The 23,994-nt window shown below is 40.0% G+C and overlaps 2 protein-coding genes and 1 long non-coding RNA gene across 3 annotated transcripts; all 3 read right to left on the bottom strand.

The window, feature by feature from the left end:
• Positions 1-10,822: 10,822 nt before the first annotated feature.
• On the bottom strand, positions 10,823-12,805 carry LOC311064776 (uncharacterized protein). Its single transcript, XM_084084718.1, has 2 exons — positions 12,694-12,805; positions 10,823-12,060 (listed from the first exon to the last, which is right to left on the bottom strand). Exons 1-2 carry the CDS (start codon positions 12,728-12,730, stop codon positions 10,838-10,840), a joined length of 1,260 nt encoding a protein of 419 aa, XP_083940844.1. The 5' UTR covers positions 12,731-12,805; the 3' UTR covers positions 10,823-10,837.
• Positions 12,806-13,740: 935 nt separating this feature from the next.
• LOC311064157 lies at positions 13,741-17,292 on the bottom strand. The gene is made up of 3 exons (XR_014602686.1): positions 17,106-17,292; positions 16,309-16,432; positions 13,741-15,651 (listed from the first exon to the last, which is right to left on the bottom strand). It is a non-coding gene; the product is annotated as an uncharacterized lncRNA (long non-coding RNA).
• A 2,054-nt stretch (positions 17,293-19,346) lies between these two features.
• LOC311064328 (uncharacterized protein) lies at positions 19,347-23,994 on the bottom strand (the record flags this gene model as incomplete). The annotated part of the gene is made up of 4 exons (XM_084084161.1): positions 23,887-23,994; positions 22,806-22,974; positions 21,272-21,544; positions 19,347-20,545 (listed from the first exon to the last, which is right to left on the bottom strand). The coding sequence occupies exons 2-4, from the start codon at positions 22,972-22,974 to the stop codon at positions 19,347-19,349; spliced, it is 1,641 nt and encodes a 546-aa protein (XP_083940287.1). The 5' UTR covers positions 23,887-23,994.

The following is a 23,994-nucleotide window of genomic DNA, read 5'->3' as shown; positions in this document are numbered from 1 at the left end:
AGAGCTCAGAGAGTCCACACACCACAATTATAAAGATGAAATACAGTATTTAACGATAATAGTTAAATACTGTAGTTAAAGTTGACAGTTGATAGATGTGTGAGATGTATGGTAAGGGCCATATCAGCCTGGAATTAATCCATTGCGTACAGACACCAACGGGCAGCGGCTGATGCCTTTCTCTGCCCCATTTGGTACCATATTCCTTTAGAAAAAGAACAAGAACAAGAGATTTGTGACAGAACACACTGCCATGGTGTTTCCTGATAAAGGGAAAATCAGTCTTCCAGATTTATTGAGCCTTCCCCTCAGCCTCGGGAGTGATACAGAGATGGATGATCAGCAGGCTGATGCCAAAGCTCTAACACAAAGGTTTTCAAGCTATTTGTTCCCAAGGTACATCAATGGGCAAGTCAACATGACAAGGCACACCTGAATTCATAGCAAAAATAGCTGATCTCATGCAGCTACAAGTTCTGCCTTTTTCTACAAGTTCTGTTCTTTTTTAAACTATTTTTATTAATAATTTCTGGAAAATGTCATATTGAAATAATACATTTAAAATGTTTGCCTGTAATGATGTAATGCCCAAAATACAGTAGGGAAGCCACCAGGTATGTGGTTAAAATATATAATACTGTTTATATATTTTTAGGGTATAGAATAGGCCCTGTTTGTAACTGTACACATAGGCATGTGAAGGTGTCATGTATGTGTTTACGGTTCAAATCCCCTGCCAAGCCAATCAAATTAAGCTATGGGAAACAGGAAAACAGTTATTTCTGGAAACCTGGGACTACAGTTAGGCACAGAGCCTATTTGCCTCTGTGTTGGGAAATGAGTGGACGCAAAGTAATGATATAGTAAATAAAAATATAACTTTTTGTAGTTACAGTGGTGGACAAAGTACTCAGATTTTAAACTTCGCCAATCAGGATGGAATATGAAAAATCTGACAGATCCGTATTGATGACATGATTATAGAGATAATGTGTACCGATTTGCGTAATGTTTGGACAAAATCTGTTGGAGTAATATAAAAAATATATTTTGCTAAAATGTGTCTCCTGGTGGCACTATAACAGGTCAATGTGAAAAGGGTGTAATTTCTTCCTCTGCCTAGTGGGAGTGTGTGCAAAGTCGGAGGCTGCGTTCATGATTTGAGGCATTTTGTTCAAAACGGGCCACTCCTGCAAACTTTAGATGCCAATCTTAGCCAATCAGTAAAGAATCAGAAAAAATCGGACAGATTTGTGTTGATCATATGACTATGAGATATTCTGTACCGATTTGCGGGATGTTTTGACAAAATCTGTGGAGTATTATCAAGAAATGTGTTTTGCAAGAATCGGCCTCCTGGTGGCGCTATAAAAGGCTGATGTGAGAAATGCAGGGCAGAGGTTTTTCCTTGGCCTCTAGGGAGTTTGTGTGCAAAGTTTCACACCGATCGGTCCATAGGTAATAATGACTATAGAGATACTGTGTACCAATTTGCGGGATGTTTGGATAAAATCTGTAGGAGTAATATAAAAAAAAATGTTTTGCAAAAATCGGTGTCCTGGTGGCGCTATAACAGGCCCATCATGTGAAACATTTGAGGCAGAGGTTCTGCTCTGGCATCCAGGGAGTGTGTGCACAGTTTCACGTCGATCCGGCCAACGGTAGCCTACCGTAGATTAGCAACGTCACAACATCACGTTCTTGAGTACATGTAGGCCTACTTTGTTACTTTATACCACTATATAGATATATAGCAATAATAATATGAGGTTGTCACAAAATCCCATGGCACTCCTGGACTTGTCTCATGGCATTGCTGAGAACCACTGACTGATAAAGCCTGATTTACTTTGTTGGTCAACTGTGTCGCTCAACAAGATTAACAGATATTCAATGGTTTTGTGGGGCATTTTATGATTTTATTTAGGTAGGAGAGTGTAGAGAGACAGGCAGTCGAGGGCAGAGAGAGGGTAGACATGTCAGGAGTGGGATTCAAACTCAGGTCCTAGTGATTAACATGGAACATATGGTCAGCACTAACTGGCTGCACCACCAAGCACCCCATTGATGCATATTTAAGACACGTTTTCTTTAAATAGCTTCAAATTAACCAATTCAATCCGGGAACACATATTAAGATTTCATTGGCTTTTTAAAAATAGCAGATATACAAGCTCATAGTGCGGCACCGAGTGCCACACTATGAGCTTGTAGATCTGCTATTTTTGAAAAATCGTGAAAATGTGTGCAAATCTTTGAATATATATATATTTTTTAACATTTGTAACTCAAATCTTCTGGGGGGTCCCTGGAACAAAACATTTTGAGATGGGGGTCTGCGGCCAAATGCATATCTAAAAATGTTTTCTAAACCCTAACAGTATGTTGCTATATCAGTGGTGCTTCAACTTTTCCATGTAAAGGACCCTCAAAATGATATGTATTCAGCCACGGACCCATCTCAAAATATGTTGTTCCAGGGACCCCCAGAAGCACAGATCGGAGTTAAAAATGTTCACTTTAAAACACATATATTCAAAGATTTGCTGTCCAAGTGCTTGAGCTTGTATATCTGCTATTTTTGAATAGCCAAATAAATCTTAAAATGACACAGATGTGTTCCCGGTCTTAATGGATTAAGTTGCAAAGCAGGGATAGGCCCCATACTCTCCTCATTTCCATCTGGGTGATGTGCAGCCTGCGGTGGCTGTATACGGTATAGGAACTGTTAGCCCCAGCTGTGGCTGACAGCTCTAAATACATGCATCGGGGATCCACTCGCAATGTTTTGCATTATGGGGAATTAATTATACTGCACTTAGAGTATCCTTTATCATGGGTCAGGGGCACAAGAACAAAACCTTGCTCTTATAGTACATGAAAATGTGACCTACAGCAGTAATTAAAGTTAATGCATGGCAAACTTTTCATCTCGTTGACTTAGAATCAGTCAGTCAGTCAATCAGTCAATCAATCAACCAACCAATCAATCAATCAATCAATCAAACTTTATTGTCACATCACAGTTAAAAAGTAAAAGTGTGGGTGAAATTCTTTATGCTAGCTCTAAATGTAGCAGTTAAAGAGTAAAGAAGAAAGAGAATAATAAAGAGAGGAAGGAACAACTGTACTGTACTGTACTTGCTCTGTGATGTTGTCCTTTTGTAATCTGTTTTTATGTAAACACTGGCTGCAAAACAACCTCTCCTAGCAGGACAATAACCTTGAACCTTGAGTGGGACATTATTGGCCCAATGACAGCAACCACTTGGGGAATGAGTTGGCAAGCAAACACTGGAATACATACATTATTTCAGTAGGCTACTGATCATAAACAGCAACCTAAACACTAAACAGATCCTTTATTATTGTCTTTGTGTGTTAATTTTTATCATTACTAGGAAAGGACAGAAGAAGAAAACACCTTGTAAAGCAGAAGTTTCCTTCTTGTAGTAGAAGTATGGCAAGTTAACAGTTCTGCCAAAAAAAAATCCCAGCAGCTCACACAATTTCTCTGGCACGCAGCACTTCTGGATTCAAATCGCTGTGTTTTCAAGGAATAAAACCCAACAAGCCCAAGCACAAATAACCAACATAGAATTACCCAGTTCAAGTCTGATATGCTGTTGATTATTTAAAGTCATACTGTGTAACCTAAACAAGTAATTTGTTATACAGGTGTATGTATTCACTGGTATATTTCTCACAATAACATTCCAACACATAAAAATGTTTTTAACGACTTCAACATTATTATCCTCAGAAGGCCAAAGGCGAGGCATTATGTTCACTCCTGTGACTCTCCCATGTCTGTCTGTCTGACTGCCTGCATGCCTGCCTGTCTGTCTGTCTGTCTGTCTGTCTGGAGGCCAAGTAACTGTCATATTTTTCAGATTCCATTCTGATTGGCTTCCATTGGCTTTCAAAGTTTGCGGGAGGGGTCCGTTTTGCACAAAATGCCACAAATCATGAATGCAGTGTCCAATTGGCGTGAAACTTTGCAGTCATTCTACCATTATACTGGTGGAAATGTTCAAAATAAACACACCACAGCCGGTGATGGCCCTACGAGTTTAAGTAGCCCAGACATACACAGCCCAGACCTCATAATAGCTTTTTGTCCACCCCATGAGCTGAATGTTCGGGGTATGCAGTTGGAGGTAGGGCTGCAACTAACGATTAATTTCTTAGTGATTATTCTATTAATTACTTTCGCAATTAATCGAATAATCAAAAATAGCAGATGATCTACAAGCTCACAACACATCACAATGTCACACGTTGTGAACTTGTAGATTGGCTATTTTCACTATTTGAAATGTGACATTTTCAAAAATGTTTTGCCAAAATCACATGCCCAACATATTGATCAATTTTATTATCGATTAAATCGATCAACTCGATTAGCTGTTGCACCCTAGAGATGGAACCTCGACATGACTATTTGGAAGACTTGAGGTTCACCTGCCAACAATTCAACACACAACAGCATTTTTGCTGATGAATATAATCAACACCGGGAGAACCGGCCTGCATTGCGACTGAAAGACTGTTCTGCAAATTAGCCAGCAGCTCCTGATAATTTGATTGGATACGGCTCTTTGCATGTTGGCTTTGATAGCTTGCTATTTCAGAGCGATTTGGAGCAATAATAAGGCTAATGATACCCTGCGTACCACTTAACACAAGCACTTGGACAGCAAACGTGCTGTTACATTGGCTGCTGTAAACAATATGGAGATAGATAAAGCCAGTGGGTACAGCTCAGCTGTATACCGTATAAGCTTGAATAAATAGCACTGCAATCCTGTTTGTGTTAGCACAGGTCAACATCCATCTCTACAGAAGAAATATGTGGTTGCTAAAACAGAATCACTGGAATGTATAGAGATCCCTGATGTCATCAGTATACAGTATGGCCATATACAGTATGGGCACGTCCATATATGAGTATATCGGTTGGATCTGCGGTTCTGGACAATACCTTCATACACTAGACGTCCGGGCTGTTACGCGGCCCTCACCCTCTTCTCACACTCCGCCGGTGCCATATTTGCTCACGAATATCAACCCAAACTCCATATATGGTAGTGATTGTTCTAGAGCTCTATATATGGAGCTGACTGATTTGTTTGTGCCTGATGACGCATTGAGGTTTGACAACAAAATCCATATTTGGGCGTAGCTCCATTGGGATCCTTTGGGATAACCTTATATGGTTATGGATGAGTCTTAGTGACATGAGTGTGATGACATGGTCCGCCCGGACCATGACATGGATATGAAATCTTACCTTCCAATATTCTTTTTAGTTGTGCCAGTTTTAAAAGAATCCCTGGCTAATACGCCTTATATGCCTTAATATACATTATAATTGCCTTCTATAACTAAAATTTTTAAATATAATTTGACCATGTGTGGTCCAGCCATATGTAATGTATGGAATGCATGTGATTATGCAGGTTAATATGAGCGTCAAAACAATATTTTAAATACGTTATATCAGCACATGCATTCCATACATTCCATAGGGCTGGACCACTCATAGACAAAGGATGACAAATGGGGCTTTGTCCCGCTTGAGTAAAACGTAAATAAAATATTTAAGGTGTTTACTTTTTTTTTAGTAATAGACGGCAATTGTAATGTATTAAGGTTGATTCTGTGACAGAGAGAGAGATATGCTCTCTCTGTCTGAATAGAAATACAGATATTTCATTATATCCATTTTCTTGTCGCCTTTCTGAAAGTTATCTGTACTTTATAAGGGTGATAAGAAAAATAACTACAGTATCAAAGGCATATAAGGTTTATTAGCCAGGGCCGAGGGATCCTTCTAAGCAATGTTGTCTTTAAAATTCAACAACTAAAAGAAGAGTAGAAAAAAAATAGCTGATCTACAAGCTCACAACGTGTCGCAAAGCGACACGGTGTTAATTTGTATGTCAGCTATTTTCAGTATTTTTCAGGCCTTTTCGAATCTCGCCCCTTACTACCCCATATTACAATAAAAAAAAAAAAAACTAAGCCTTTTCAAAAAATAAACTAGCAAACCCATTTTAAAAGCGAATCAAAACTGAAATAGAAAACAAAAAGTCAAAACAAGCAAAAGAAAAGAGAAAAAGAATAAAAACAAAAATGCAAAACTACAATAACCTTTGTCATGCACCAACTAGTTTTCTGGGTGAGGACTTGTGTGCCCTGCAACCTCCATTCATTGTCATGCCTCCTGTCATATAACTTCACATCACTCTGTTGCCTCGGGTCTGTCTCTGACATTTTGAAATGGAGCACAGCTGCATGAATGACTCTCCACTCTGCAGGATCTCACACCACATCCACTACCATGGGCACCACTGGCGGCCATGTTGTCTGGCAGGCTGGCACCTCATCCCAATTCAAACAAATTGCACTACTGTAAAGCTAGATTCATACCTAGTTGCGCGACGGGGTCTCGCGCCGAGAATAGCCAAGATAGAAACTCACAACATGTTGTATCCACAATGCATTGTGAGCTTGTAGATTTGCTATTCTCTGCCAGTTTTGGCGTGCAAAACCATTGCGCGACGGAGCATAAGTTACTGTTTATAAACCAGTGATCCATAGACCACTAGTGGTCCATGGCATAATTACAGGTATTCCTTGGGGAAATGTTTTAATATATATATATAATATATATATTAAAAATATATGTACCTGTGTTAAATGTATTGAAAATATGTTTATATAATATTTCAAAGTCCATCAAATTTCTGATTTTTCTTTTTTTTTAAGTTGGCGTAGTGTAGGAGGCGCTTGCTCAGGGGCGGTCAATGGTAAAAGATAGGGTTGTCCGATATTGGCTTTTTTACCGATAACCGATATACCGATATTGTCCAACTCTTAATTACCGATACCGATATCAACCGATACCGATATATGCGGGGATTATTGTGATTAGGGTAAGCTCAAATTTCATATCACACACACCATATACAGTAAGAACTCCTGTAACTTATTTATACAGCAAAAAAATAAAATAAAAAATAAAATATTTTCCCGATATCAATTTTTATGCTAATATCGGCCGATAATATCGGGAGGCCGATAATATCGGACATCCCTAGTAAAAGACGCTCAAATGTCAAAATGTCAGCACTTTTGCGGGAAACCGGGTTCAAATCCAGGGTAGAAGAGGAAAGTTACGTAGTGCAGCTTTACAGTATTTTTCTCTGACATTGTGAGAAACATTACCTGTATCATTGCAATGTTAAGATTAATCACTTAGCCCCAAAACCTTTTTTTTTATGTTACCATTTTTTAATTTAACCTATAATGACATTGCGATGCAGTGGTTAATGGAAGTGCAACCAAGTGTAGAGCTTATAACAGGCACAACGTCCCAAAGAAAGAGCGAGCTGAATTCCAAAATTATTCCAGTAGCTATTTATGTGGTTAAATGAACCACCACGCTGTCTAATTTAGTGGCAAATTGGTCCCAGAGAGTCAGCCCATCATCCATCCTCAGCATGTGTGGTTTAACTCCCATTCATACTTCATTAGTAGGTAATTTCGAGTGGGCAGGACAAACACACACACACACACACACACACACACACACACACACACACACACACACACAGAATTTACAATTTAGGCATTTAGCAGACGCTCAATCCAGAGCGATTTACAGTAAGCAAGGACAACACAAGGTAATACATCAAATGCATAGCAATAGTAATCTAGGATCATAGGTAAACCTAGCCTGGTAAACCCCCCCCCCCCCCTCCAAAGGGAAATGAGATTTCCGGAGGGGGGGTTACCCGGCTAAGGTAAACCATCATCAGTCTAACAGTAGACTATCCAAAAAAAAACAATCATCTGTACATTGAAACTATACACACTATAGGATGACCTGGCATCTGTCTACATAACATGCATCTTCACTCCGTGAACGTGTAGATCTTTTTGCATTGATTCGTTGATATATAAAAAGTAAAACGATTTCCTGTACTTCTCGATTACTCAAAAAGGTAATCAATAGAATAATCTTTAAGAAAATAATCAGTAGTTGCAGCCCTACACATCAGGCAGCAGCTGAGGAAGGCCTCACTCACGTTCAGTAGGTTGGCCATACATAGCATTAGGCTCACAGCAAACTCTACACAGAAACTGAAAATAAACTTAACGCTAAACAATTCTATTTCAACCATGCTGGCAGTTCATATAGATATACACAGTTAATCATCAGTGTCAATTTAAATGGTGCGTAGCCTGCAAGTAGTTCAGGTAGCTACACTTGAGAGGCTTACACACATGCGCAGCACTATGTGGCCGATGTACGACATACGTATACGCATGTGACGTTTCTAGCAGCTGACCGAATTGGCAGCCTTTTTAAGCTCACCTCATTCATTGTACTTCCTCTTGCTGGAAGTGCCACTGCATGTTGTATGCGCTTTGTTTGCTCCCACCACCACCACAGAGCACAGCATCACCAGTATATGCTCTGCTTTCCCTAAGGGTTCTGTTGTCCCCTGTTTTGTTAGATGTAGATATCTCCCTGCACTCAAATGGTTGTCTTCTATCGTGCTGCTGAGCAGTGAGTAATGTAGAGCAGAGCCTGCATGAACACCAAGATCAAATATATTATTCACACTTGTTTTTTCAATGTCTTCTTGAGTTATCTGAACTCTGAGAGTGTAATTGGAGTATACATTCTGGGGTGATCAATGTTGGCAGCAGGTTTGAAGGAGCAGAGTTTTATGATGTTGAAACCTCTTGGAATAGTCGACTTTTTCCAACAAAAAATATACATACATACGAATACAAACATCACATAACAGCCACCTATACCAGAACTATCACCCCTAGTCCCCTACCCCTAAATTCCACTGTAGAAGAGTTCACTCATACAATTTTCAAATAAATGGCAAATGGTAGATTTCTAGCACATTCTCCAACAACACTTTACAATGTGCATTACATTCACCCATCCACACACATTCACACAACCACGGTGGAGGTAACCATGTAAGGCACCACCAATCTGCTCATCGGAAGCATTTAGGGGTCAAGTGTCTTACTCAAAGACACTTCAACACACAACCAGTAGAAGCCAGAGATCAAACTGGGAACTTTCTGAATAGTTGTATAATTGCCACTGTCGCAAAATTGCTTGCTCAGGGTGGGACTGTCGGGTCTCTTCTCTACATGTAAAGTGTCTTGAGACAACTTGTTGTGATTTGACACTTTAATAAAATTGAATTGAATACAAGACACCTGCCCTATTTTGTTTTTCAGTCACAACAAATAGCCTCTGTGCTGTTTATCTCCGCTAGCAGACTCCTTTCCTCTAATGGAATAAAGTGTGGGTTGTTTTCTTTCGAGTTCAGGAAGGGCGAGAACCAGTATTTATGTTCACTAGAACTTTATCGATTACACTGTGATCCAAGACTTTTTGATATAATTGAATAATTTACTGCTAAGGTACAGGGGCTGGCATCATCTAATATAAAGGCAAAAATTTTAAAGGCTTTACATTTTTAACTGTTTTAAATGTTTGATTAAAACCATCAAGTAAGCCCTTCATGTAGCCCACAAAGTAACCAATTGTCAGTGATATTACATTACCACCATCTAGTGTCCAAAATGAGTACCATACATACAAGTAGTTAAAGGCCACTTAGAAATTGTTAATTTCTCATGCACTACAACCATCATAATTTCCTCATCTCCACCAGCAAAAGGTAGGGCAAGAGATTATGCACTAATTTAGTTAAGGTAAGGTAAGTGATATTATTTGGTTAAAGCAAAAACCAATTGTTAAAAGATTATTATATTATTTTATATATTATATTCTGAAAGTAATCATTGCTATAGTGTTTGATCAGTATCAGGGGTTTCTCCAGCTCTATAATAAACAGAAAATATATGTTCAGGTTGGTTGCCAATTTCAGCCAATCAGGCTGTACCCAATTTTCAGCTTCAATTTGATAGTGTTCCAGTTTTGTTTGCTAATTTCTTTGTCATTTATTGTTTATTCTGTATCCTGTATGATTTCTCTCTCCGATTGGGAAAAACAAAACAAAATTACTTGATTAATGCATTTACTAAAGAGCTGGAGAGACAGGGAGGCCCATGTTACTGAACAAACACTATCTATAGCAATGATTACTATCAGAATATGGAGCTATTTAATACTTATTTTACCAAAAACATAATTATCACTTACCCTAACTTTAACTTATATAACCTTATGTGCAGATGACCACTGCACAGCAGCAATACTATAGCGTCATTCATGGCACACACTGAAAATTAATATGGTAATTCTTTTATACCAAACTTAATGTCCAAAAATTGTAACCCTAATTTTTCCGAGCAGTATAAATTCCTAGCGCGACCTCTAACCTTGTTGATAACTGACGTCCCCTCCAGATAATACTCTTGATATAACTCCTTGTTTGTGGTTACCCTTAACTTTCGTACTGAGATCTGTACTTTCATTTGAAAACCAAATATGGTCAGATACAATCATACTGTTAAGAGTAGTAGTGTAGTAGTGCTCAAATACACTGCCCCACATTGTTTTCATTGGGAAAATGAGAAACAGATCAATTGTGTTGATTTTATTAGGACACTTTGCCAGATAGTGTGATTCCTTCCTCTGCACATTTATCATATTTGATTACAGTGAATGATAATACTTTTGTTTTGTGTGAGATATCACATGTTACCTCAGATTGCTTCTCTGAAAAAAAGCAACTAAAGGTTAGTTGAACAGTAACATGTATTTCTTTTTTCTTCAGATGCCTCTTCAGATTAACATTTCTATTGAAGCTTCTTTGGCAAACCCCTATTTTTCTCCTGTATGAGTCATAATGTGTTGTTTCAGCGTACCGCTCTGACCAAAGACTTTGCCACAATCTTTGCAAGTAAAGGGTTTTTCACCTGTGTGAATCCTCATGTGTTGTTTCATGTTACCTATGTGAGCAAAGCCTTTGTTACAATATGTACAAGTGAAGGGTTTTTCGCCTGTATGAATCCTCATGTGCTCTTTCATATGACTCATTTGACCAAAGACTCTGCTACAATATGTACACGTAAAGGGTTTTTCACCGGTATGAATCCTCATGTGTTGTCTCATATTAGCCACGTGACCAAAGACTTTGCTACAATATGTACACGTGAAGGGTTTTTCACCTGTATGAATCCTCATGTGTTGTTGCAGTCCAACCTTGTGACCAAAGAGTTTGCCACACGCTGTACAAGTGAAGGGTTTTTCACCTGTATGAGTAACCATGTGCCTCTTCAGATCAACATTTTGACTGAAATTTCTTTCACAAACCTTACAAGTGAAGGGTTTTTCACCTGTATGAATTCTCATGTGTTGCTTCAGATGACTCGTGTGACCAAAGACTTTGCCACACTCTGTACAAATACAGCTATTCTTCCCTGTGGTACTCCTCGTGGTTTGGGATTGTTTTGATGATTTTAGGTCCTGGGGCAACTTTTGGCTCAAAGACAATCTTTGTCCTTCCACGTGTTGTGTTTTGTGTGATTTCAGTGTGTTTAAATCTGACTGGTCATCCCTTGTTTCCTCCCAGTCGTCACTGTCTTCAGTGTCAGATTCAGAACCATCTGAAGCGAGGAGCTGGTCCTCATTAGTTGGTTGTGATGTTCCACAGTTCTCTACATCAGCCTGTGTTTTCGTGTGTTCAGTTGAGGTGCTGGCTAGAGGCTCTGTCTTTCCGTTTTCATCATCCTCTTCACTTTTCACTACTATTAATGTCAACGTTGACCCAGCAGCCTCCTCTGGTGTTTGAAGCAGCTCCTCCTGCTGTTCTTCTTTAATCTGTGGAGGCTCTGGTTCCTTCTGGACCAAAATGGTGTTCCACTCCTCCTCTTGTTCTTCTTTAATCTGTGGAGACTCTGGTTCCTCCTGAACCAAAATGGTGTTCCACTCCTCTTGTTCTTCTTTAATCTGTGGAGACTCTGGTTCCTCCTGGACCAGACTGGCGTTCCTCCCCTGTTGTTCAGGGGACACCTCCTCCTTATACACAGGGAGCTGTGGGAAATCTAGAAGGAGAGGGGAGGTAATGTCAGCATAGAGCAACTCAATGTGTTTTTTGATTGGCAACCTCAAGAGATTTACTGATTTCCTTTGCAATGATCGCCAGTGATTTTACATTTTTACATTGTGTTTTTTGTCAAGCAACACTTGTCAAAAGGGCAAAGTATTAATTAGTGTGTACATGTACTATGCAAATGCTGAACTGACCTATTGCAAGTCATGACCACTTTTTTAGTCAGCCTGTGCCATGTTTTCCCATTGATTGCAGCCCACATGTCCCCTAGTGCCTAGAGATGGTTTTGGTGCCCCACCTCTCCAGGTGCCCAGTCATCCCAAAAATATGGTGCCCAGATGTCCCTAGAGCCCACCTGTCTTGTTTTCGGTTCCGATCGGAGCTAACGATAGATTGCTTAGCTCTGCATGGTCCATAGCTTTAAGGAGTTCTCCTTCTAGATTGCTGGGCTACCTGTACAGTACCTGTCTGTATTTTGTACAAGCTCGTTCCCAAAATACTGGCCTCTGGTAACTAATGTTAAATGAACCAACGTTACAAAACAGAACCTAGAAGACAAACACGACTTGTAAAAATAAAAAAGCATATGTAGCCTACAGTACTATATCTAACAAGCGATGCTTACCTGCAGGTGCAGGATCTATCAGGTCAGTTTTCATCATCACAACCACTGTTCTGTGGTGTTTCTCTTTTTTTTAAATTCCAGGTGATACTGTAACTGACTGATGTTAAATGTAGAAAATCTGGTGTTAGATGTGTGCTGTTTACCCACAGACTTTGGTTTAACTGTGTTCAGCTCTGTTGTTTACAGTCACTGTGACAATCAGTGTTGCCAGATCCTGCGAGAGAAATAACCAACCTGGTCTATGAAAACAAGCCCAAAAGAAGCTAGCCATTCACCCTTTAAACATAATACATTGGCTTTTTGAAAATAGCAGATCTACAAAATCCTGAAGAAAAACATTTTAACAACACAAATCTTGTATGGGGTCCCTGGCATAAAATATTTTCAGTTTGGTGGTCCGGTCAAGGGCTCCCAAATTAATATATCTGCGGACCTGGTCCGCAGATATATTAATTTGGGAGCCCTTGACTTGAAAATGTTTGAGAAAGACTGGTTTAAAGAACATTAGGAAACAAGCCCAAATAAGCAACTACACAGAAACAAGCCCAAAAAAAAGCCCATCGTCGCTTATAATAAGCGGACATGGCAACACTGCTGACAATGCCCCGGAAGTTATATATGTGGAGAACTCACAAAACATGAGGAGGTGGCAATAGCGCCGCCCTAGAGTAGGACCGAAATACTACACGACCTTTACAATTATACAGACTGGATTGGAAACGGGATTCTTGAAAATGCACAAAATAAAGACTAACATTGACCACAGTAATTACTCATTTACAAGATGCAATTTAGTCATATCATATGGAAGTACATATATCCCCATTAAGTAAAATGACACGATAGGCACTATTTTCCCCCACATTAAAACTATTACTATGTTGCAAGTTAACATACGGTACTATCACTGTGAGAATATATAAAGGATTAGAGGATTTTGTCTTGGCAGGATTTGGGAAAACTTGTCCATGCATTCATATTCTTCAGTAAACGTGACACAACTTTAATGGTGTAATTTACGGTTTATCCCTCAAAAAACAATCAGACGACTGCAATTGATTCAGATTCCTGCGGCTTGAGTCTTTACTAATACCAAGAAAGTGAATCGTATCACTCCAGTTTTTAGATCTAGAGATCAGATCATCAAGAAAGGTGGAAATAGAGAAACAATTAAACAGAAAAGAAGGTCAGATAGTAATGTGAGCAGCAGTGTTAAATATTTATACGGTGCATGATCTACATAAGGTGTGGTTAAAAATAGCATGGAACAAGGCAGTTAAATAACAGATTGTAATAAATGTAAACAAGGTGCATGGTGGGACTGGGAAAATATCAATACATGGAACAGGGCACACCTGCAGTCATATCATATACCATACACTGAAATATAATCTGGTGTGGCGGCCTGTGCCATAAGGACAGCCAACCTGGTGACAGTGCTTGTTCAATAGTCTGATGAGCCAGGTGGAAACTGAGGTGAAGAGTCATGGCAGACCTACAGATTTCTGGGAGTTGGTTCCCGAAAACAGACCTGTCCCAGACTACCTGAAGAGTCTGGATGGTTCATTATGTATAACAAGATCAGAAATGTATTTTGGCCCGCACAAGGATTTAAGCAAAAACTAGACTAAGACTGAGAATTTGTGAAATAGTGCAAAAAGTCCTCCACCATAGTGCTGCATTTCCCAAACAACTAGCTCAATATTGAAAAATTATGTTAGGGTATTATCATTCTAAAGCTATGTTCTTTCTGTTCTACATACACTTGCTTTGACGAAAAGCAAAAGCTATGGAAGATGCTTCTCTGAACATGTATATTCTATTGCTAGTTTGACCCAATCAAATACACTTTAATCTTATAAAAGATCAGTCATGGTGACCAAGAACTTTAATCCATGCATTCAGTGCTTTATAAACCAACATCAGTTGTGACAGTCACAATAGTGTATGATTGAGCGCTGAAATACAGACATAAATAGTTTCCTTTGAGACAATGAGAAACAAATGAATTATGTTGATTGTATTTTACAATGTTAACATTGTCAGATTAAGTGATTCCTCTGCACGGTCATATTGGATTACAGCGAATAATATGGTGTTTCTATGAGATATCACCTGTTACCACAAGTTGCTTCTTTGAAAAAATCATGTTAGTATTCAACTAACAGTTAGTTGAACATTCACTTTTTTTTGTTGTCCATGTGCCTCTTCAGATTAACATTTCGTGTGAAGCTTCTTTGGCAACCTGTAGAAGGGGTTTTCACATGTATGAATCCACTTGTAGTTTCAATCTAACCTTCTGACCAAAGACTTTGCGACACGCAAATAATGGGGTTTTCACCCGTTTTGGGGTCCTCACATTTTCAGACTTCCTTGAGCTTTTGCTACAAGTAAAGGGTTTCTCTTGCATGAATCCTTGTGTGTTCTTTCAGATGACTCATGTGCCCAAAGACTTTGCTAACATATATTCAATGAGGGGTTTTTCACCTGTATGAATCCTCATGTGTATTGTCAGACTACCCTTCTGACCAAAGACTTCGCCACACGTTATACAAGTAAATTCTTTTTCACCTGTATGAGTCTTCATGTGCCTCGTCCTATGACTACTGGTAGTGAAACTCTTGTCACAAACCTTACAAGTGTAGGGTTTTTCACCTGTATGAAACCTCATGTGTATCTTCAGGTGACTATTTTCTAAAAAGATTTTGCCACACTCTGTACAACAATGGATTTTCTTCCCCTGTATGTATCTTATGGATGAAGTCTGTTTTTTAGATTCCAAGTCCTGAGGCAAGTTGTTGCTTGTTGACGCATGAGCCTCCTCTGCTCTTTGAATTATCTCCTCCTCCTGTTCTTCTTTAATCTGTGGAGGCTCTGGCTCCTCCTGGACCAGATTGGAGCTTATCGCCTGCTGTTCAGGGAACACTTCCTCTTTACACACAGGGAGCTGCAGGAAATCTAGTAGGAGGAAAGGGGAGATGATGTAAGCAGAGAGCAATTCAATCAGTCATGCAAAAACATACAATAATACAATTTAAATAAAAAAATGTCAGTGTGGATGGGGATAGACAAATTAGGCAAAAAGTTGGCAAATGTTACACAAAAGATATGGCCTATCTATCATTATCACTAAGTTCTAGCAGACAAGGCAATGTAAATGTACTGTCACTTTAAAAACCTAATTTATACTTTGTCGTATGATGGTGTCGCACACCAGAAATAGCCTAGATCTAAAAAGCTTGAAGCGCGGCGTGTCTTGTTGTGAGCTTGTAGATCTGCCATTTCTCAGGGAAGGCAAGTGCTTCATTCTACAGCGCTGCTTCACCACACCACTTGTATCACTTCAGTTTAGACACCACAATACCTCCACTGAGATCGTCATCATGTATAGGACGATAATCGCTGCTATGATGATGCTAATTAATGTTCCTCCCTGGCTCCCAAAACAAACGTGGCGATGATGACTCTCGATTTAAATTGTATTTAATGTATTAGTTTGGCAGCCTGCAGGGGCCCTAAGCGGCCGCGTAATTTGCGTATAGGGCAGGGCGGACCGGCACCGAGTCCCGGAGTGTGTACCAGATAATACTACATGTGTGTGTGGCTGTTACTCACTGCAAGTGTTGTTGTCCTCCAGTGTCCTACAGGACACAGTAGAGTTCAGGTCCTTACTCTTGGCTAGCATGTGGTCCTGAGGGGGAACACTGTGACCAGATAGATGACCATCACTGTTGGACATCTGGTACACACACACACACACACACACACACACACACACACACACACACACACACACACACACACACACTATCAAATTAAACAACTGCACATGGAGTGTAAACATGCACATACAAGCTTCTCTTGTTCTACATCCATCTTGACTGAGGAGAGAGGAAACCTAGGATCCCTGAGGGTGCCCGCCAGACCCCACTCTGAGAACCAGGCATTTAGATTTACTTTTACTTCTACTGCTCAACTACATCTCAGAGGCAAATATCATACGTTTAATCCATCCAATACAATTATTTGACAACTTTAATTACCATCTTACTTTGTAGATTTTGATTATTATTACAAAACATACATTAACCACTTCAGCCCTATACAATTCGGCCATTTGAAAATAGCCGATCTACAAGCTCACAGCTTTTAGATCTTTCAAAAGATCTTTATACATTTCATACATTTGAAAACTTGTGAAATGGGACAATATGCACGAGGTGTACTTTCTACTGGTACTTAAGTATATTTTGATACAAATACTTTTGTATTTTTACTCAACTACATGTTGAATTCTGGACTTTTACTTGTAACAGAGTATTTCTAAATTGTGGTATTGTGTACTTTTACTTAAGTAAAACAATTTTGTACTTTTTCCACCACTGGTCGTAGCAAACAAGCTATTCACTTACCTTCAAATGCAGGTCAGAGTGACAGACGGTTTTCATCTCTTCTCTGATCAGGTAACTCTCATCATCACAACCACAGTTCAGCTGCTGTTGTGCTTTTTTTCCGATTCGCGATGATACCGTAACTAAACTATGAAATAAATGGCAGAAGATGGCCCCGTAGTGCTAGCCGTGTGCCGCTGCGTTCGTTTAACAACACAGAATACCGTGACCAAATTAATTATACCCCGGAACCGGAACTTCTCTTAATGTCTTCTGTGGATTTTAACGGCAGCCTGCATGCATTGTGTTGCATTACTGCTGCCATCTGCTGGAGTTATTTAACTCCTACGTCTTACCACTAATCATTATTCTTCCCAACAGTCTGGTTTGAGACTGAGCAAATACTTCATTCCCCAAAGACAGACAGACAAACAACTGCAAGTGGATTCAGAATGCTGCTGCATGAGTCTTTACTAATACCAAGAAAGTGGACCAGGTCACTCCAGTTCTTAGATCATGAGATGAGATCAAGAAAGGTGAAAGAAAATAAACTAAAAATGTCAGACATCGATATGAGCAGTGTGAAATATTTACATAAACGTGTATGATGGTGAGGTTAAAAATAGTAATGGAATGATGCAGTTAAACAGCAGAAGATGTGTAAGGTTCATGGTTTAAAGGAAACAAAATGAGGCAGTTAAAAAGCAGAAGATATAATATCAAACTAGCTCCATAAAGAACCTCTCACTCCGCTAGAGGTTATTTATGGAGCTAATATCAAACGTGACAGAGCAGAGCTATAGTGCCAATGCAGCAGCAATAAGATCACAAAAGAAAAGGTGAAAAGAAAGAGAAAACAGGTCAGATATCATTATGAGTAGTGTGAAATACACAAAAGGTGCATTATTTATACATCAGGGCCCCATCTTGCGTGGCGCCTTATCCCTTATGCCTAATCTTGTTAGGCATTCTTTAGCGGTGCCAACCGCTCTATATCTGACTTTGTCTGTGTGTCCGTGTGTCTGTCCGGGTGTGTGTCTGTCCCATAAACAAATATTGATGACAAAATCAATACGGGGCTCATCAAAGGCACCGCTTCCTTCACACAGGGTGTGATTTTTGAGTGGTGCCGAAGGCAACCACTCCTATACATGACTTTGTCCATGTGTCCGTATGTATGTATGTATGTATGTATGTCTGTCCACAAACATTGATGACAACATCAATACGGGGCTCATCAAAGGCACCACTCACTTCACACAGGGTGTGATTTTTAGCGGCGCTAGCCGCTCTATACCTGACTTTGTCCGTGTGCGTCAACAAAGTGATTGGTCAAGCTTCAGGTGACACATGGCTATAAACACATTATAAACACATATCGATCAAAATGTATCAAAGGCGCCGCTACCTTCACACAGGGTGTGATTTTTTATTTTTATTTTGGAAAACATTTTAAAATAGTGAAAATGACCGATCTACATAGATGTGTTGTGAGCTTGTACATCGGCTATTTTCACTATTTTAATTTTTTTTTCTCAAAATAACAACAAATGCCTAATAAGATAAGCCATAAGGGATAAGGCACCACACAAAATAGGGCCCAGGGTGTGTTGTTAAAATAGCAATGAAATAAGGCAGTTAAATAGCATGCGATGTGTTAACAGATATATGAAGGTGCGTAGTTTAAAAGGAAAATATCAATAAAATGAGGCAGTTAAAAAGCAGCAGATATAACCAATGTGACAGAGTATATACATAGTGCCAGTGCAGCAGCAACAGGGCACATCTGCAGTCATACGTATGTACACCGAACAACTGAGAATTGAGAGTTGTAGCAGGACTGCAGATTTCTGGGAGATTGTTCCAGATATGTGGTGAATAAAAACTGGCGCTACGTCTCCACATTTAGTCTGAATTTGGGTTCAGAAAGCAGACCTGTCCCAGATGACCTGAGAAGTCTGGATGGTTAATGATATATCACAGCCACAGGATCAGAAATATATTTTGGCCCTAAACCATTCAGTGCTTTATAAACAAACAGTATTTTGAAATCAATTCTTTGATAGACAGAGAGACCAGTGTAGCGAGACAGGATCATGTATTGAATAGTACTATTGAGCATTCAAATACACTGTAAAAATAAATGAAAATACAAATAATTTTCTTTGACAAAATTAGTAACAGATCAATTGTTTATTGTACTAATGTTGACATTATGAGACTGGGTGATTCCTCTGCATGGTCATATTGGATCACAGTGAATCATAATACATTTGTTTTGTATGAGATATCACGTGTCACCTCACTTCCTAGACAGACAGCTGTATGAATCCTCATATGTCTATTCAGATCACCATTTGTATTGAAACGTATTTCACAAACCTTACAAGTAAAGGGTATTTCACCTGTATGAATTCGCATGTGTAGTTTCAGACTAATCATGTGACCAAAGGCTTTGCTACAGCATGTACAAGTAAAGGGTTTTTCACCTGTATGAGTCATCATATGTTGTTTCATTTTACTCATGTAACCAAATACTTTGCCACAATCTGTACAAGTAAAGTGTTTTTCACCTGTATGAATCCTCATGTGTAGTTTCAGGCTACCCATGTGAACAAAGACTTCGCCACACTCTGTACAAGTAAATGCTTTTTCAACTGCATGAGTTATCATGTGCCTCTTCAGATGGCCATTTTGACTGAAACTTCTTTGGCAATCTGTACAAGTGAAGGGTTTTTCACCTGTATGAGTCATCATGTGCCTCTTCAGATCACCCTTTTTATTGAAACGTCTTTCACAAACCTTACAAGTGAAGGGTTTTTCACCTGTATGAATCCTCATGTGTTGTTTCAGACGACTCATGTGACCAAAGACCTTGCCACACTCTGTACAAATACAACTATTCTGCCCTGTGTGACTCCTCGTGGTTGGAGTTAGTTTTGATGATTTCAGGTCCTGGGGAAACTTGTGGCTCAAAGGCGATCTTTGTCCTTCCACGTGTTGTGTTTTGTGTGATTTCAGTGTGTTTAAAGGTGACTGGTCCTCCCTTGTCTCCTCCCATTCATCACTGTCTTCAGTGTCCGATTCAGAACCGTGTGAAGAGAGGAGCTGGTCATCACTAGATGGCTGTGATGTTGCCCATTCCTCAGCTTGTGTTTTCATGTGTTCAGTTGAGGTGCTGGTTAGAGGCTCTGTCTCTCTGTTTTCTTCATCATCTTCACTTTTCACTACTAGTAATGTCAACGTTGACCCAGCAGCCTCCTCTGGTGTTTGAAGCAGCTCCTCCTCCTGTTCTTCTTTAATCTGTGGAGACTCTGGTTCCTCCTGGACCAAAATGATGTTCCACTCCTCTTGTTCTTCTTTAATCTGTGGAGACTCTGGTTCCTCCTGAACCAAACTGGGGACCCTCTCCTGTTGTTCAGTGGAAACCTCTTCTTTACACACAGACAGCTGTGGGAAATCTAGGCAAAAGAGTGAGTTAAATGTTAATCTTTTATATATATATAGTTTTGAAAAAGAACTTCCATACACCCAGATTCGTTTAAAAGCAGGTGCGTAGGCGACAAACAGTAGATGAGATCAATGATAAAATGTTTCGGTCGTGTGCCTGAGGAAGCGACCGAAACGTTTCTTCCACATTAAATAACTTCTCTTGAACGTGCAAGTGGCAGTGCAAAACTAGACATATATGAGGATCAACTGATGCACAAACTTGGACACATCATCAGTGTTGTTACCTGGAGTCACAGGGTGTTTTCGGGTCTTGCAACAGACACCCGCCTCCAGGCGACCCGACCGAGCCTGATCAGACCCCGGCCTGTGTCCAAGTGGCATGCGCTACTGCCCCCACTGTCTATTGGGGGTTAGAGACGGTACTAATTAGGGGTTAGGGTTAGGGCAGACCGACAACACGGATCCACTCACACGTGGCAGCATGTGAGTGAATCCACACCATCAGTCCGGCCAATGCCAGGCCGGGTTAGGTGAGATGTTGCAGCTGGTGTTGGCGACCATAGGAGGCTCTAGGCACTGTCTCATATATATATATAGTTTTAAAACTTTAGAGGGTACTAACTATTTAAAACAGACAAGCCACCAGAACTAGATGATCCAGCTAGAATTAATGAAGAGTTCATATAATAAGCTGAAGATGCAGAGAGAAAGAGACGCATGAGAATGTTATCTACCAGCATCCACACGGAGAACATATCCGGATCCTTTTATAAGTCTATGTAAGGTCAATGTTGACCCATCAGCCTCCTCTGGTGTTTGTTGTAGCTCCTCCTCCTGCTCTACTTTAATCTGTGGACGCTCTGGTTCTTCCTGGACCAGACTGGAGTTCCTCTCCTCCTGTTCTTCTTTAATGTGTGGAGGCTCTGGTTCCTCATCCTGAACCAGACTGGGGCCCTGCTGTTCAAGGGACACCTCCTCCTCTTTACACACAGGGAGGAGTGGGAGATCTAGGAGGAGGAGAGGGGAGGTAACGTCAGTAGAGAGTAACTCAATGTGTTTTCTGATTTGAATAAGATTCATTCTCCTATTTTGAATTCAGAATTGTGTCAAAATTGGCCAAAAATGTAATTAGAATATTTATTGTTTTTCAACCATACGTATATTCAAACCATTTGAATATATCTAATTTCATTTCATTTCATTGTTATATAAACTATTGTATGCAGTAAAACTTAATTTACAGACAGCAGACCTTTTTTCTCACTAACTTTCTCTCTATTACTTATGACATCACATTTTATTCTATAGCCTCTATAGCCTTTTAATATGCTTAGGTAATGTAATGGATTAGATACAAGCCCAAACAGATATCCCTCCGAGTGACGTGCTGTGATGGAATAATCGTTACCTTAACATGAAATAGGAATCTATAAACCAATCAATTCAATCAGACTCATAGCTACACACTCATAGCCAAAATACATCCCTCATAATATGGGGTCGTGGTATACAAGATCAATGGTCTAAGATCAATGAGAGAGCGAGATTCAGATCGAAAGAAAATGAAACCCAAATAGCATAGCTCGTTTTTGGACCATTTAAAAAAGGATGATGACAAAACCACATACAAACATTGCTAAACAGTGCACAAATACTGAGGCAGCACGAACAACATGCTAAACCACAAGGTCCCTGTGTATCCAAGCGATCCATTTGGTCATAACTGCATTTCAAGCTTAGGCTACACAATTGATTAAAACAAAACAAAAACAAAGAATCTTCACTAAATAATTGATAATTAATTAACCAAATGATGATGTCAGCCTACCATTTGCAATAATACTATATATAACAGCACTGCATGACTGTGATGATGTTGGTTTTATCTCACTACCTTATAGATGCTTCTTGGCGAGCAGCAGCCAACAACCGATTTGCAGGCTCTGAGCCTTGGTTTCAGGGAACCCAAAAGGTTGTTTGCTCATCTTTCTTTTTCTCACAAAGCATGACTACATGCAGGGTGCAACCATGCTTTCATCAGTCACATTTGGTATCATCGCAGCAGTAAATTCAAGTTACTTGTCTTTGGGAACATAAAAGATTGTCAAATAAGTCCGTTTTCACTTGATCCCTACATGCCCTGAGAAAGCGTGCGCGTATGTCCGTCTGTTTTAATGACCATAGGCTGTGTTAGGGGCGTGCCGGCCCACCCATCTCTTTTGCTTACTCGTCCTAAATGTCATTCCTGGTGCTGTGTGTTTTACTCACAGCAGTTGTTGTCCTCTAGGGTGAAGATGGGAAGCTTGCACACTGAAGTCCTCCAGGGGGCAGCAGAGCTCAGGTCCTGACGCAGGGCTGCAGAGCAGTAGGAATGCATTTGGTCCTGAGGCTGAGGGGACATGCTGTGACTGGATAGATGGCCATCATTGTTGGACATCTGAAACACACACACACTTAAAATTCAACAAATGCACACATCAGCATCTCTTGTTCTACGTCTCCTTAACCTTTGAGACTGAAAACAGCAAAAAACAGTCCACACCCTTGTTTCCTAGACCAGGGGTCTTCAACTGGGGGTCCGGGACCCCTAGGGGGTCCTCAGAGTTACTACAGGGGGTCCACCAAATCTTTGTGTGATATGATTTTTCTTTTTTACATTAACCACTTGAACCCTAGCATCCCTTCTCTGAGGATAACTTTAGCCAAAAATAGCAGATCTACAAGCTCACAACGCGTTGTGGGCTTGTAGATCGGCTATTTTTGGCAAAGAGGTGTAGAGGGAAAAAAGAGCAGACCAAGTAAACAAAAAAAGCATAATCTGAAACACAATTTTATACAATATAGAGGGGGTCCATGCTTCATCTCTCCCTCAGCTAGGGGGTCCTTGGCCTGTAAACGTTGAAGACCCCTGGTATACAGGGTTCTGAAAATCCTTAACGCTATGTTACTTTTCAGCCGTTGCCCGAACACCCCCGGTAGCGCTGGCTAGGCAGCCTCTCGTCTTTAGTGAAAAACAAAAAATACACTTTCGCTACTCACCAAAACAAAGACGGTTTTAAGATGTTGAAAGACTACTTTTCCTTGGTGCTTGGTGGGAACACTCGTAGCCCCCCACCTCACGTCTAAAATACACTTTTTGGACAGAAAATAAAATATTTCACTGGATGGAAAATTGTTTTAGTTACTCCACTGCGCCCCCTACAGATCTGGTCAATGGAATAGAATTGGGGGATTGTGGACACAGATATCTCATGTTGTGTGAATGAATAGCAAACAAAAGATGTTGCTTTTCGAGTCTATAAAACCAAAAATTAAGGCTTGGCTATCGTAGCTAACAAGCTAAGCATACCTTCAGAGATGCAGGTCAGTGTGACAGACGGTGCTCCTATCCGTTTTCATTCAATCTCTCCTCTGGTGAGGTCGCTCATCATCACTTTCAGGGTTGTTGTAACTTGTC

Source organism: Gymnoscopelus microlampas (genome assembly GCF_963454915.1).
Source record: "Gymnoscopelus microlampas genome assembly, chromosome: 17".
NCBI classification, from domain to species: Eukaryota; Metazoa; Chordata; class Actinopteri; order Myctophiformes; family Myctophidae; genus Gymnoscopelus; species Gymnoscopelus microlampas.
This window is presented reverse-complemented; position numbering and strand designations above follow the sequence as displayed.

Bases quoted from the DNA above. Each gene is read 5' to 3' on its own strand.
- LOC311064776 (XM_084084718.1), bottom strand. From the start codon at position 12,730: ATGATGAAAACTGACCTGATAGATCCTGCACCTGCAG. The intron at 12,061-12,693 runs GTAAGCATCGCT...CTCTCCTTCTAG, and splicing joins GATAGATCCTGCACCTGCAG to ATTTCCCACAGCTCCCTGTG.